General features: G+C 33.8%; 1 protein-coding gene across 2 annotated transcripts in view; it reads right to left on the bottom strand.

Annotated features, from left to right (window-relative positions):
- LOC101508009 (chromatin modification-related protein EAF1 B-like) overlaps positions 1-12,632 on the bottom strand; it is a 16,476-nt gene extending 3,844 nt beyond the window's left edge. The window contains exons 1-22 of one of the 2 annotated variants that reach the window (XM_004514212.4): positions 12,219-12,632; positions 10,385-10,574; positions 10,229-10,283; positions 10,050-10,147; positions 8,505-9,906; positions 8,291-8,410; positions 7,873-8,136; positions 6,877-7,068; positions 6,545-6,625; positions 6,321-6,378; positions 5,709-6,223; positions 5,525-5,578; positions 4,751-4,802; positions 4,419-4,612; positions 4,275-4,328; positions 4,079-4,159; positions 2,437-2,574; positions 2,206-2,325; positions 1,475-1,575; positions 1,041-1,256; positions 551-932; positions 6-87 (exon numbers count right to left, since the gene is read on the bottom strand). In XM_004514212.4, coding sequence (XP_004514269.1) covers positions 6-87; positions 551-932; positions 1,041-1,256; positions 1,475-1,575; positions 2,206-2,325; positions 2,437-2,574; positions 4,079-4,159; positions 4,275-4,328; positions 4,419-4,612; positions 4,751-4,802; positions 5,525-5,578; positions 5,709-6,223; positions 6,321-6,378; positions 6,545-6,625; positions 6,877-7,068; positions 7,873-8,136; positions 8,291-8,410; positions 8,505-9,906; positions 10,050-10,147; positions 10,229-10,283; positions 10,385-10,527 — 4,402 coding nt within the window. In that variant the 5' untranslated portion in view covers positions 10,528-10,574; positions 12,219-12,632. The remainder of the gene's footprint in view (positions 1-5; positions 88-550; positions 933-1,040; positions 1,257-1,474; positions 1,576-2,205; positions 2,326-2,436; positions 2,575-4,078; positions 4,160-4,274; positions 4,329-4,418; positions 4,613-4,750; positions 4,803-5,524; positions 5,579-5,708; positions 6,224-6,320; positions 6,379-6,544; positions 6,626-6,876; positions 7,069-7,872; positions 8,137-8,290; positions 8,411-8,504; positions 9,907-10,049; positions 10,148-10,228; positions 10,284-10,384; positions 10,575-12,218) is intronic. The other variant, XM_004514213.4, reaches the window with a different exon arrangement.
- Positions 12,633-16,239: the final 3,607 nt, after the last annotated feature.

Raw genomic sequence — 16,239 nt, 5'->3', positions numbered from 1 at the left:
AGGAATGCCTTGGCTGTTCCCTTGGGTGACCTGCATTGGAAGTTCTGGAACCATCATTTGCCTTTGATGTCCTTGATTATGGCCAGGCTAATGAAAGTGGACGGAAAAAATCATTAGTGGAAATAAAATAGGACTACCATAAATGATAACAAAGATAAAACTTATAAAAAAACATATAGTTAGAATCTTATTGGCCAACAAAATACACAAGAGGATAAATGCCAAGTTTAATGGAATTTAAGTTTTGTAAGAGATATCACTCTTGATTAATTCTTGTTTGCATTGTACAGCCCTGCACCTTAGTCAGTTGTTTAGTTCAGCTAGTTAGTTAGGAATCTTGCTCAGCAAGACTACAGTAGTAGGTACAATAACTCAAGGTATATAAACCTAGAGTCATCCCACTGTAACTAACTTTTGATCATTAATACAAAACTCAGATTCAGTAACATGCAATTCTCTCTGATTTCGAATATGGTTTCATAAAAAGAATGAAATTCCTTGTTACTATGGTAACAATTAAACCCCAGGAGTGAATAGGAACACTTCTCACCCTCATCATATGTACAGTATCACGAGGCCTCAGCATTGAGTTTCCTTGTCCAGCACTAATTCCAGAGTGCATATTTACAGGGCTTGGCATCCCCACCATACTAGACGAGAGCATTCCTCCAGAACTAAGCATAGATGATGATGCCATTCCTTGAAACCCTGGCCTTGACATTGCAATGCTTCTGTTAATCCCCCCCATCATGCCCATACCATTCGCACCAGACAGCATGCGAACACCACGGTCACTTCCTGAATGAGATCCAGGAACTGATATGCTAGACTGCTGCATATTTCTCCCGGATATCAACTGATTATATTGTTGTAATCTCTGCTGTTCATCAACAGATAATGGCACACCTCTTGGAACTCCATATCTACTATCTCTGAAAAAAAATTCAGTCCCCAGCAGTTGCATAGCTAAGATTATCATGAGTGAATGTATACATATACATATACTTACACAAGAATATCAAGTTATAAAATATGCAAACCTGACAGAGGCTGCCATTGGGCCAGATGAAGATGACAAGTTATTTCCAAGACTCATACCAGAAGGCGGTGGGTTAGAAGAGCTTAACCCAGATGAAGGAAGGGCTGAGGGTACAGAACCGTGATTTGGTAATGGTAAACCACCAGCATGAGAACCTTGATACCCAAGAGATAGGACATCTGGGCTTGTTGCATTTGTTTCACAAAGATCAAGTGGCCTTCAACCAGAATTCAAACATTACTAAAATACTTGTTCAAACAAAATATTAAGCATTAACAAAAATGTGAAAATGTGATAGAGCAATCACGTATGGGGAAAATGTGAAAATTACTAGGGAAACCTGACTATGGCTACAGGAATACACTTATATTTTCGATTATTATAAAACTACTGCATCACAATACATACATATGTATAAAATCAAATAGAACTTACGTCAAAAGTCCTCCATTCAAGTTGTTTGGGCAAACTTGTGAAAGAGCAATCACGTGTGAATTATGAACTGGTGCTAGTTGTTTTAAATCCTGGTTATCATTCTACATTTAAACAAAAAAATTCAAATTAGCTATGCTACATAACTTAGAGGGGGACAACATAGTTTCTAGTCAAATTTTATGACTATCAACCTGCTCATATAGCTCATACCCATTACATTGTTTAGATATAATCACATCAATCAGCAGTGTATGTACCATATCAAACAATACAAAATCAGAGTAAAGTTCCAGAAGGTTATGGAATCATCCAGGGCTTGAGCTAGACATGGTGAGAGAGTTCAATTCCCAAAAAGGTAATGGAGTTGAAAATAAGAAACAAGTATTTGGATAATCATACATAAAAAGAAGCACTACACCTAGGACAGAGTTTCTGAGTTATAACATCACAGCAACTAGTTAGTTCTTCCATTGCCAAATGCTAACATACAGTAGGATCTTAAAGTTATATTCATACAACTGCAAACATCACTCAATTCAAGCTGGATTATTCAACTTTTCATTTCTACAATAAAATTCAGCTGTTACTTATTTGAGTTAACTACTTGTCGTTTAAACTTACTCCTATCATCTGACTTGTCCGGTTATAGAAAAGGTGGGTGTTAATAGTTACCAAATTCATATGTCATTGCATATTAGAATCCACTTAATGTAAATGTTTCTCGATCAAACCTGATTCCGGTGGTAACGTTGCTTCTGCCCAATCTTGATAATTTTATCAAAATGAGACTTCAGTGTATCCTCCTCCATCGGCCCTTGCAAACGTTGAAACAACTGCCTGGCACTACCCTGCTAAAGATGCAAAAATTTCTAACCATTAAAGCTGCAAAGCTTAGATCAACCATGAGGACCCAGTAATGTGTAAAACCATAATACAGAAAAATATGAAAAAATTATTCATGCCTTTGGAATTCCAGGTAATGTAGAAGGGTATGACTGAGAAGACCCTGAATCTTCAGCACTATCAGCACCATCCCCAGCACTTTTGTCCATTAAAATCTTGTGACGCTCCTTGCATTCTTTTGGCTTCCGAAAGATGCACTGGAAACAATAAAAAAAAAGGTTACAGACCCAGGAGGATGAGAGCAAAGTGATAAAGATATATATATATATATATATATATAAAGAAAGAGAGAGAAAGCAGTTTTTTGTGCAGGTTGATTAATGACAAACAGAAAAGGAAGTAAAATCTCATTCACATAGCTTCCAATTCAATACATGGTTCCCGTTATCACAACTGACCTACTGCTCAATTTCACAATACTAAAAACTGAATGAATCTTCTTCAACTCCTGTCCTACTATTTAAGCTTAAGCCCCTGCATTAACTCTAACCACCTAAAAATAATTGTAACTATTCTTAACTGATTTGTCTCATTTTCCTCTTTTTTTTATCCAAGGTCCCATCCATGCAATCTCCGTGAAGTTGTCTTGCTTGCAGGGTTGAAATTTGTGACTCCCCCCTGAAGTGCATGAGAATCATATATTGACTTTGTATTCTTTCAAAAGTTCAACATAGCTGTTCAGTTCTTCTGTAAGTTTTAGTATGTTAAGATCTGAGCTGTAATATCAGAATTAGACGCTTCAAGAGCGAGCCTATGTAATCTCTGTGATTATAGGTACTCTGTAATTCAGAGACTCTAACTCCTGTGATAATGTTTTAGATAATACGTAAATTCATTTTCTATTTCTGGAACAATTAAACTTTCTCTAACTGTCTTCCTTTTGCTATCATTTTTTCAGAAATCACCACAAACAATCCAGCCCATAGGGTTGTTGTCTCATAGTTCTGCAATTCCATCTTTCTTAGTAAGGACTAAGGGCATAGATTCATCAAAAAACTTAGAATCAGTGTCTTGGGACTAGCTTTCTCCTCTTTCAGTCATGAATTTCTGGAGTCTTTTAAGATAATGCCATTTTTTCGTTCACTTATCCAGTAAACGTTAAATTCCTTATATATCATATGCATATTATTCCAAAATACAGCACAATAAAATCCAAAGAATATGATTGCACTCCATTATTGCCGGTTGTCTTCAGTGAGAAGTATGACAAATTTTCAAAGCTTCTGTCCTCGCTTCCATATTACAACTGCTGAGAGATCCAGTAAGTGGATCACATTTGTTATAGACCCAATGGCGAGAGATCTGAGAATGACAAGAGAATAAAAGAATAGTTCTGTAATGGTTGATTGACAGAATCCCAAAAGAATTCTCCTTCCATGGTTTCCACGTCAACCAAGGGTTTCCCTTTTACAACTAAACTATTACTTGGTTTACCAATACAAATAAATCTGAATGGATCCACTCCGGCCCCTCTCCTACTGTTATGCTTAGCCCTGAGCCACTGTTCTGAACAATTTTAAATTTTTAATCACCTAGCTAATTAATCCTAAATAATCAATCAACTATATAATTTTTTCACTGAAAAGGAATACCGGCATTTAAAACTTAGTACTAAATAAAATAACACAGCCACAAGATATTGCAAGCTCATACCATATTTGTAAAGTATGGTATCACTTACAAGCTCATACCGGCATTTACCTTGAATTGTAAAGTACTGTTGATGGCATCACTTACAAGCTCCCAGTTCGGACCCATATCATGAACCAAGACAACAAGAGCCTGCAACATGGAGGAGAAATGAGATAAGCATCTTCTAACAAGTCCTGGTGATAGAAGTTCACCTTTTCCAGAAAGGACATAACAAAATTTGATATTGCTAATGAACTACAAAAACCTGATCTTCAAATAGTGACCAAGGACTTCCAGGACCAGGCTGTCCAGCAGAATTCTATAATGAATAACAAAAGAAATCAGTAGGATTGCAGGTAAATATTAGCAACCACAAGACTGACAGTCCCTAAGTTCACACCAGAATTACCTTAAGTGCTTTGGCTTTCCTTCCCTTATCACGTCCACTAATGATTCTAATAAATTTACTTGGATTGGACATGTTACTCATTTGTGAAGCAGCTGGGGAGGGAATAGAATTATTTATCGGAGAAATATTGTCGAAAGTTTCAAGTGATTGTTTTGTCATCTTCGGCTTCTTCACATTATGTTGCCCGTACAAACCTTCATAACAAGACAGTTAGTACATAGAGCATGGACATAATAGAATATTAAATCATTTAAAAAAATAGAACATTAATTGAATTGTAAATAAGAAAAAATAAACTTCTAAACAATAAAATATTTGATAAGCTGATTTACCACTATTTCCATTGGATTCAAAGTGATCCAATCTCTTCTTGGAATGATCTCTCTGCATCATAAGCACATTAAGACACCATTGATAAGCACAGTGGAAAATATTGTCAAAAAATACTAAAACAAAGGAGAGCAAAATTGTGAAGTACTCCAATGTTTCCTCTAAAACAGTACTCCCTCTGTTCTACAATAAATGACCCAATTGACCATTTCACACATTAAGAAAAATGTATAAAATATCCTTATCAAGTATTGGTGCATTCACCATTACCATTAATGCAAAATAGAAAATATTGAATTGGAAGTGGTGCATGTAGTATTAATTAGGGGATACAATAGGAAAATGTAATTAATGTCACATTGCAAATTAAAAAGGGTCATTCATTTTTGGACAAATTTTTTTTAGAAATGGTTCACTTGTTGAGGAACAGAGGGAGTATTAAAAAATACATACAAAAGCTTTGGGATTTGGATTTGGTACAGATAAAAACTTCAGAATTTGGAATTGGTACACAAATTGTGACTTGTGATAATAACATTATAAAGTACCTACAGGAAGTCAGGGAGGAATGTTCTATTGTACAAAAAACAAGATTTGTATTATCCCACTGCAGCCACCACACACCCCAAACCAATATCTATGAACTCAAATTTCAGCAGAGTTACATCTCCTATTACAGCATATTTATGCCAAATTACACAGAACTCAACTATTGTTTTATGATATCCAAAGAGGTAGACAAATATCAAAGCAAGGAACTTAGGGGGGGAAATCACCTGTTCACTTAGAACAACAGAATCCAACTGCCATGCCTGATCATAAGCAGAACCCTGTAGAAGTAATTGTTATTGTTAAGCAATCACAGCAAAAATACAATTTCCTAAAATAAATTAAATAAAAAGGGAGCTACATCAAAAAATGAAGTCCACAGACTTGGGTAATTGAATATATTTTGATTACCAGAGTCTTGGGTTTTTTTTTCTTTGTTTTAACCGATGTTTCACCACAATCATATGGTAATTGCTTTTCAAACTCTCCAACCGACTCCACCTCCATACTTTTCTGGAACTGTGATCCAACATGTAAAGTACTCTGGTCATCCTGAAAGGAATTGGTATCTCCACTTGAAGCAGCATCTGTCTTAGCTTGAGCCTGTACTGTCCCGGTGACCACTGCAAAAGGACTCACAACTCTTTGCCGAGAAGCTGTACGCATGCGTTTTGTTGGTATAGTACCAACGTTTAAATTAGCAGGCCTTTTTCCAAATAGTGTGGACGGATGAGCTCCAGTTGAATAGTGCACATAAGGCAAATCAGTTCCAATTTCACTGGACCTATGAGTGTAAGACCTTATTCTGTTTTTGTGCTTCTTCTGTACAGATTTTGATGATCGTCTACCCTCATAGGTACCAGGCAAATAATAAGTGCTGGTTTCTCCTTCATCCTCATCATATGCAACCTCTTCACCCGCAAACACTGCACATAATTTTGAAGAGGGAAAAACTTGTGATTGATTCCAGAGTGGTCAGCAATCAACTCATAAATGAAATAGTCTAAATAGTCCCAATAGTACCTGCTGCAGTATCATATATCGATGTTTCCACTTCTTCTTGAATGCTACTACCAGTTTTCTGAAGAAAAAAATTTATGATAAAAAATGCTAAGTAAGTTGTAATATAGAATAAGGTTGTCCCAAAAAAATCAACAAATAAAACTTAAACACCATTCAAGAAGCACCGTGCCATCTACAAATGCACAAGGCGATAAATTTTGGGCAATAAATGATCATAATTTTACCTCGAACTGTAGGAAATGGGATTCAATGGATTTTCTGTATGTTTCCATGGCAGTGGGAGGAACTGTGTAGAAAAGACTTTCCTGAAAATTAAACACACAACATGCAAGTTAAGTCTTTGATGAGTTAAAACATTTATCATAGCAAACTAATAGTAAAGGTATACCACAAAATCATCTATTAAACCATATTGAAAGAGCCGTATACAATGAACTTAAAAAAAAAAACAATTTGATTTAACTAACACAGTGAAAATAAACATGAGAGATGGATCATTAATGTACAAAATCAATAAGCTAATCATTTAATATATATAAGGTAACTTGGCCCATACTTCTGTAAGATGCTCCTCCCATGACATGTCCACAGTTCCCGAATCAGATATCTTATCAGGTGTTGTCGGTGCTTCTGCTTGAGAGGAAATTCCATGAGACCTACTATCCTTTAAATACCTCAAAGCATAGGAATGGACTTTGAGTGCCAAAAAATTTCTGGGATTTTGTCCCTCCAGGTAGTTGCCTGTTTCCTGCCAAACCACCAACACTCAAGCATTAGTAACAAACATCTCATAATTTCAAAAAAAGTGCAAAAGGTGAAAACTGACCACCAAAAAAGGGGAAAAGAATATAACAAATATCTCAAAACATGTAACGCACATGAACCCCTGATGCATCTAACCAATGTAACAAAAATACACGCAAAATAAACCAACATACATCAGCAAGGATGACAACAATGCCCAAACAGAAGAAAGTAAGAATATGATGATAATCAAAACTAATGTAACACAAGTACAATAATGAACAATTCATATCATATCTTCAAGTAAAACTATAAAATTAAACAAAAAATCTCTAAATCGCTAAATGTAAACAATAAGAGGTAGAACATATTGCAAAATTTAGTTTTTCCAGTCTTACAAACATAAATAATAGGATTAAAGATTAACTTCAACCATAGTAAAGTTCACCGTTTTTGCACATAAAATCAACTATAAACAGGACTCAACAACCAAACCATCAATAGACATTTGTATATTAATCACTAAATTCAGGACCCCACAAAGCCTAACATCAAACTATCTAGTTCATGTTTACGTGTTACCAAGTACAAATCTAAAGGCATGTACATTTTTAACAAGTGAATACATTGCTGTAAAATCATTTGACTCCAAAATGAATAATTTTCAAGTGACTAATTAATCATATCAATGTCCATATAACAGTTCAGTCCTATCACCACACATCGACCAAAGTAGCAGCTATTGGCAAAAAGAGAAAGACCACTTTTTAAGGCGATATAATTAAAGGTCAGAAAATAATCAGAGTACCATTTGGGAATTTTTCCGCTTGTCCCTAAAAGCTTCATTTGAATCAACTTTCTCTTCAACTGAACCACCAATACAATTATGGTCAGAAACATCTTTGTCAAGAAGTTGCTCAACTGAATTCCAAAACTGCATGACAGCCTTTGCCATGGTGTGAGACAAAATTTTCATCTCCAGATTCTTGTTTTGTTTTTCAAATCTTAACCGAGAAGTAAAAGATGCCTGATGACAGAGTTGGGCAGCAGCAGCTGCCTTCCAAAGCCGCTCCTACAAAGCACATTTTAGTGGAGAATTGATTTATTGAAAATCAAATATCATGTAAACTTAATTAGAGATGGCATTTCTTCAAGACGTCAAATGAGAAAGGCAAACAAGGGTGAGGGTACAACACGAAATCACATGTAGGTCTAGAAAATAAAACCTGTGCAAAATCATTTGCCAACCATGCCATTTCCTCTAAGACAAAATCCCAGTGAGACTTTCGGAGGATCGGTGAGGGTAATGTGCGAACAGATAACTCCATAATCCTCTTCCGCTTAACCTGTTTAACATATGTCAAAAACTTATAGTTCACTGAACAAATACCTAAATTTACAAGTACAATAGTTACTATAAACGGAAAAGAAATTAAATACCTCTATAATTCGAGCCTCATCTAAAATAGAATCATCATGAGCCTTGTCTGCTAACTTCACATGGTGCGGAGAACATGGTTGACAGTTAGACACAGCAGTAGTAGGCTTTTCAGACACAGTAGTTTTAGGAGTTGCTGAAATTGACAAATCCTTAGAAACTTGAAGCCTTTCAACGCTGTCTTCCTTGGCAGAATTGGAATTATCCACCATGACAACACTTTCCATTTTATCAGCCTTCAATATGGTACTGTCATTGTTATGCAGTCCACTAATACTGGAAGAATCATTCAATTTGTTTGGCATGCAAGAACTATTTATATTGATGTCTTCCTCGTGTTTTATCATACTACCACTACCAGAATGGTTTACATAACCAGCAGAATGTTCATTGTTAACAGTAGCCCCACTTTCACCAGTGTTGGTCTTACTTGTTTCTTTTATAGCTTCATAACCAGTGGAACTTGGTTTCTTCTCAAACAATGGTTGTTCCAAAGTATTACCATTTGCATCAGCATATTTTGTATTAGTACAGATATCAGTATCATTATTTACATCTCTAGCTAAACTAGTTTGTGCAGAACAGGACTCCGGATCAAACCTCTTCATGCCTAATGCAACACTGCTATTTTGGTCTTCGGTTGGTGCACCTTTCCTGTCCACTTTCATGTTGCCAAAACCATTTGTCTGACCAGGACAAGATTCATCTCCTGGTTGTGTAGCAGCTACACATGGTGAAGGCTCAAGTACACCAGAACCTCCCATGTTCCTTTCTCCAACGGCACTAGCTTTGCCAGAAGCCAAGACAAGTCGGTTCTGTACAGTATCATCCTGAGAAGTTACAATACGTTGTCCTTCTTTGAAGATTCTATTCGACGTAATATCTAATTTGTCTGCAGCAACACTGGCACTAACACTATTTGGTTGATGAGCACGAAGGTCCACAAATTCATTATCCAATGGATTATTTGTTGTTGGATCTTTACCAATTATCCGACAACATAAACTAATATGTTTTGGCTTAGAAACAGATGGCACATTGTGATCCTTTTGTTTGTTTGTATCCGATAACAAACCTTTCCCATCCCTTGAACTCCCCCGAGGGCCATGATTTGTTTTGGATCTGTTCCTCCGTGCATATGGGCGGACAATAGCAGAATCTTCAGTCTCTTTAGCATTTTGACTCCCACCAATTTGAGAAGACTGTTCTGATGGAACAATATTATTTCTCTTATTTGAATGTAAAAATCGTTTTTCTCCTTCAGGCAACTCATTCTCACCATCAAAAAGTAAGAGGTTATCAGCAGTATTTGGCTCACTGATAGAAGGAGCTCCTGGTCTAGCACTACTGTCAACAGAGTCCCCGTGAGGGGAGGCAGTCAATACAAAACTACCTTTGGCTTCACTGAAGAGGGGACAAAAGAAAGAGGCAATAAAACATCATAAATAAAATTAACACACACACCAGATATCCATAAACAAGTTGCATGTACAGGTGATAAAATTTAGTAAAAAACAAATTAAGAAAGAAAAGGTGGAATAGCCAACCTGGTCACAAACTGTTCTTGATGTTGATCGGTAAGCGAAGTAGACTGAACACTAACAGAAGCAGCATTCCCTAACTTAAAGTCTAGAGGGTTCCCACCCTGCAATTACAAGAAACAGGTGATCATCATTTGCATTGAAATATAGTTTTAATAGAGTGCAAAAGATCAAAACTTCCATACTTTTTCCAGAAATTCTAGCTCCCTTCTTCTTTCTTCACGAACATCATACTCCTGTCTGCTACCAAAGAGCATGAGTTATTCTTGATGCATAATAAGAGTGTAAAGATGACAAAAGAACGATAAAAAAGTGCAAGTGCACGAAGGTCTTCCCATCACCTGAGCTCTGCTTGAGCCTTCTCAATTGCTGCACGGCGCGGAGAGGTTTTCAAACCTATACCAACTCCGCCGTCCACAACACCTCCCATGGAATCAACCTCAGCATTTACAACATGAACAGATCCGGAGTTACATCCATGCATTCCCGCCCTTAATACCTAAGAGCTTCACTTCCCATATAATACAGAACCTGCCAATTTGTAATAAAAAGGGGGTGAATAAAGCATTAACCCATTTATATAGTAATTCCTAGGACACAAAGACTTGCTCAACAGCCAAACAATAAAAAAGTGGACGACATTTGAAAATCAAATCACATAAAAGAGATATTGACTTATCACACACATATCAATAATTCAAATTTATTTCTCCAATAGAGAAGACAATTCAAATCTCTATGCCAAGCTGTAAAATTAAGAGGTCAAGATTTTGGATCACCTACGATACAAAGGCAAACTACATGTTAACCGGTTTGTATTGTACAGCTCAAATTTGAAAACTGAGTTACAGATTATTTTTTAATCATAAAATAAATAAACTTGAGTGGTTGAGATCCAACAGTTTTTAGAAAACTGTGATGACCTTGATCCAGAATGTCAAAGTAACAACCTCACAAACAATGGTTAAATAAATACAAACGGGGAGCATGTGTAGGAAACATATGTTATGCAATTATTATGTATCAGGAAAGAAAAAATTTGCATTGTGTTTTCCATGCATTTGGTATATAAATAACCTCTCACTTGAACTCTGCTCTTTCATCAGATTCATCAAATGATAGGGATCTACCAACAAAAAGATAAAATCCAACCGGAGTCATTTGGCAATGAAAATCTTACATGTGATGATAATTTTACTACCAGGATACTAATTACTCATGTACATTATCAATCAGATAGATATCCATCCATTTCAATTACAATTGAGAAGTGATAAACACTCAATACAAGCCACAAGTAAATATTACTTTCAAAGGTGGTATAACCAAAGTAGAAAAACAGAGGGATCTCAAACACTTAACAAACATGTAAGCTTCACTTTTTCACCAAAAATCTCCATACTTTCCAAATACATGGTAGCAATTTTTTGCAGTACAAAAAAACTAAATAGCATGGTTATACATTCCATAGGTCAACAGATTATATCGATCACTTAAAAGATAAGAGTAATAACATATATCGAGTCATATCCTCCTACATACTAGAAGAAATGCAACAACAACGACTAAGTAGAAAGCAAAAGAGCAACCCCACCCTTCACCCACCAAAAAAACAGCTTAAAATGTTTCCACGACCATAAATAAGTAGGCATACCACCAGCACACTCACATGAAATTTTGAAAGATTCAAACTAAACTAATCACAAAAGAGTAAAACCATGGTAGTTAATACGTAAAGTACTAGTCACCATACATATTAACACGTATATTTGGCAACTATTGCATGCATGAAAGGATTGCCGCCAAGGAATTCCCTTCAAACATTCAAAACTATAAACTCCAACCACATGTTTATGCTTCACATCACTAGCTCCCCCACTTAAAGATTCGCATCCTAATTAGTTTCCCAATAAAAAATACCCCAACATTTAATAACACATCAATGCCATAACCCACATACAAACACACATACACTAGGGTACAACACCAAGCCCCGAAGCCATTCCATTTCAACACAATGCGTAACAGAGTATCAACTACAAACAACGCTAAACAATTCCCCCAAAAATTCAAAACCCTAATCGCACACATTTCCGCACAATTTCCCCCAATTCGTACAATTCTAGGGTTTCAAAAAAATGTCAATAAAACAACAATTGAGCCAAGAGAAAACACCTGAACGCATAAAATAGTCGCTGAAATTGGAAACTAGGGCACAATTCAACACACGTCCCAACTCGGAATCACTTTCTAGGGTTTTGTAAAAAAAAATTAAACAGGGTATCTCTTTGTGTTCAACAAAACAACGTCGAATTAGCCTTAAAACCTAACGTTGTGCAAGAAATGCGAGCCATGGAATCTATAAGAGTTGGGAAAATTGGGGTTATGTTTTGTGTGTTTTCTCTCTCTCTCTCTAGAAGTTGAAGAAGAAAGGGTGATTTTGTTAATTGATTTTGTTTTTGTTCGTGTTCGAGGTGAGAGAAAGAGAAACTATGCGACCTCTGCTAGAGAGAGTGGTGTGGGCTTTGAGGATTGGGACATGAATGGAATGAAGACGATGATTCACAGACAAAGAGGGCTTTTTGCGAAATTGGACGTGCATTTTGGGCTTTTATTGCATTTTTTTTATCTTAGATTCATGATTTGATCAAAATTGTTTTCATTTTTGGTTGGTGATTGAGGAAGATGATTATGATACATAATACACCAAGTGAAAAAATGAAAAGAAAGTAAATTTTTTCTTAAATATGTTAATGTGTGTTCATGTTAATTTTGATAATGTAAAAGAAAAATTAAATTGTGGCTTTTAATTAATATGTATTTAATTTTTATTGAGTTTTTTATTTATTTGATATGTAAAAGATAAAGTTACATAAAAAGAAATTAAGGTTAAGTTTTTTTTGTCAGTTTCTACGATGTTTAATTAAAAATAAATGCAACATTGTATGTTAAATTATTTATAAAAAAAGATAAATAACACATAAATAGATAAATATTTGTTGGTTTCTTTAGTGTTTAATTAAAAATAGTAAATGAATGGAAATTTAGATAAATTATATTCACAACAAGATAAGTATTTGTCAATTTCGATAGTGGCTAGTTATAAATAAATGTAAAATCTATATCAAATAGTTGAAATAAAAATGAGTAATTTTATATAAAATAATTGATACGAAGGATATGTGCACTTAAAGATATCTTCAACTACTTATGTTCCTCTATTTATATGTCTCAATTTTATGTATTTATTATTGAAACTTACATCTTCCCATAAGGTTTATTTGATAAAGATATCTTCTAATGACAGTGATACATTGATATTTCCATTGCAACAAGCATCATATTATAATTAAAAAAAATATATACATTTACACATATTATTTTGTCTAAGTTGTAAATTATATTGTCTAAATTCTTCAACAAGTTGAAAGTTGGTTTGGGACTTCATTGTATGGTCCAAGAAGACTCTACTATGTTTGGGTCATGATGAGCTTGGAGGGAGTAGGTGTATGCAAAGGCAACGCGCTCATGTTGCTTTATCCCCCCTTTTAATTGATATAGAAAATGATAGACATTACTCCGCTTAGAAATAGAAAGATTATATTTATATTTTTTGAGAGTAATTTTATAGAAAATAATAAAAAATGTTTATAATAAATATATATTTAATTTATAAATTATTATAATAATATAAATAATTTATTTAAGTTCGTTTTTTATTTATTTGATATGTAAAAGATAAAGTTACATAAAAAGAAATTAAGGTTAAGTTTTTTTTGTCAGTTTCTACGATGTTTAATTAAAAATAAATGCAACATTGTATGTTAAATTATTTATAAAAAAAGATAAATAACACATAAATAGATAAATATTTGTTGGTTTCTTTAGTGTTTAATTAAAAATAGTAAATGAATGGAAATTTAGATAAATTATATTCACAACAAGATAAGTATTTGTCAATTTCGATAGTGGCTAGTTATAAATAAATGTAAAATCTATATCAAATAGTTGAAATAAAAATGAGTAATTTTATATAAAATAATTGATACGAAGGATATGTGCACTTAAAGATATCTTCAACTACTTATGTTCCTCTATTTATATGTCTCAATTTTATGTATTTATTATTGAAACTTACATCTTCCCATAAGGTTTATTTGATAAAGATATCTTCTAATGACAGTGATACATTGATATTTCCATTGCAACAAGCATCATATTATAATTAAAAAAAATATATACATTTACACATATTATTTTGTCTAAGTTGTAAATTATATTGTCTAAATTCTTCAACAAGTTGAAAGTTGGTTTGGGACTTCATTGTATGGTCCAAGAAGACTCTACTATGTTTGGGTCATGATGAGCTTGGAGGGAGTAGGTGTATGCAAAGGCAACGCGCTCATGTTGCTTTATCCCCCCTTTTAATTGATATAGAAAATGATAGACATTACTCCGCTTAGAAATAGAAAGATTATATTTATATTTTTTGAGAGTAATTTTATAGAAAATAATAAAAAATGTTTATAATAAATATATATTTAATTTATAAATTATTATAATAATATAAATATTTAATTTAAGTTCTTCTAAATCTTTAAAATGATCTCTCTTTAATATAATTTTTGAGTTCTCAAAATATATGGATTATTTATTACGAATATCCACAAATTCTTCAAAACTCTCTGCTTCCAAAAATCTTCATTCCTTCAATTACTTTCTTCCTTTTTTTTCAATCTCTCGTCTTCATTCCTCTCTAAACTCGCAAACAAAGTTTGCAAGTTGGTTTTTTGAATGGTTTGAGATAATAAGATTTTGAAGGGTTAAGTTTATATTTTGATATTGATTTGATAGATTTGTTTTAAATTTAAAAGAATATGTTTATTTATCATGTTGCTCTTTCCAATTATTTAAAATATTAAATATATATATTAAAATATAAATTTAGTCTTCCAAAGTATTTTCCTTCAAAATTCAACTTGTAAAGATACCATTAATGAAGGTTAATGAAGGGATGACAACCTTTGAAGATGTTCACCAATCATTTTCGATACATGCCCCTACTAGGAGTGGACACATACTCGTAATCTACTTAAGACCGGTCAATCCGAATATAAAAGCCATGCACACGAGCAAGTGAAAACGGGATGTTGGGTCATCAAATCCACTTTTTAATTATAGGTGTGTGCAGATAGTCAACTTCAGGCCTCTAAAAGAGAATCATCGTTAACTAGAACTGACTGAATTATACAATTAATTGTATACATAATCAAATATTAAATTTTCTTGTGAACATATATATATAATGGTGTATACATGTCATAGAACTCTTAAAAGCTACTGCTACATTAAAATAATAGATTAAATATTTGCATCATTTTATGTATACTTCCAATACAACATTTATCTTTTACTACTTTTATATAAAATCCATAATAATATAGTTATAAATTATTATTCTTAAGAGGCAATGGTTTATAGAGAAGTACGAAGTAGACAGGAAAAAATTGAAAGAAAAATGAAAAGGAGAGAGATAAGGGAAGATTTAAAGTGGTTGTGTAAATGGAATTGAAGTCTAATTAGGAGGGGGTCTCCAAGGAAGGACGAACTGACTGAGATAATTTAGCATCTTTGCTTACTAATAAGGTGTTGAGTGAAACAGTGTCATTGATAATTTCTCATCATATGCATATTTTTTTATTATTTTTAGTGTTATTTATCTTTAATCATTATTTGATTTAGGGATTTATTTGATATAATTTATTGATTTTAGATCTTGAAATTAATAAAATGTTATGTTCTTATTTTTTTATTAGTTAGATATTTTTCGTAGTTTTAGTTTATTTCGTTGTTTTGGTGCAGTGCTGAATTTTGGTGAGAAATCAACATGACCTATGTGAAGTAGTTCAATCATATATGCAGTCGTAGATGTCCAATTAGAGTTAAACCAAGTGAAAATGAAAGTTAAGATTTATAGCTACAACTTTCATGAAGACACATGAACCAAATTCAAACTCAAAAGAGGAGAAATTGCAGTAAATGTCATTCAACATATGTTTTGCGCCTAAATCGCAAATTCTTGAGCCTATGGTGCATTTCTACATACCTGATTTTGTCCAAGTGTGTCTAGAGCGTAAATGTTGCGTTTGGGACGCGTGACATGCTGCATAATGTATAAAAACACATTTTCTCACTT

Source organism: Cicer arietinum, chromosome 3, assembly GCF_000331145.2.
Source record: "Cicer arietinum cultivar CDC Frontier isolate Library 1 chromosome 3, Cicar.CDCFrontier_v2.0, whole genome shotgun sequence".
Classification (NCBI taxonomy): Eukaryota; Viridiplantae; Streptophyta; class Magnoliopsida; order Fabales; family Fabaceae; genus Cicer; species Cicer arietinum.
Note: the sequence above shows the minus strand (reverse complement) of the source record. Positions and strands in the feature narration are given on the sequence as shown.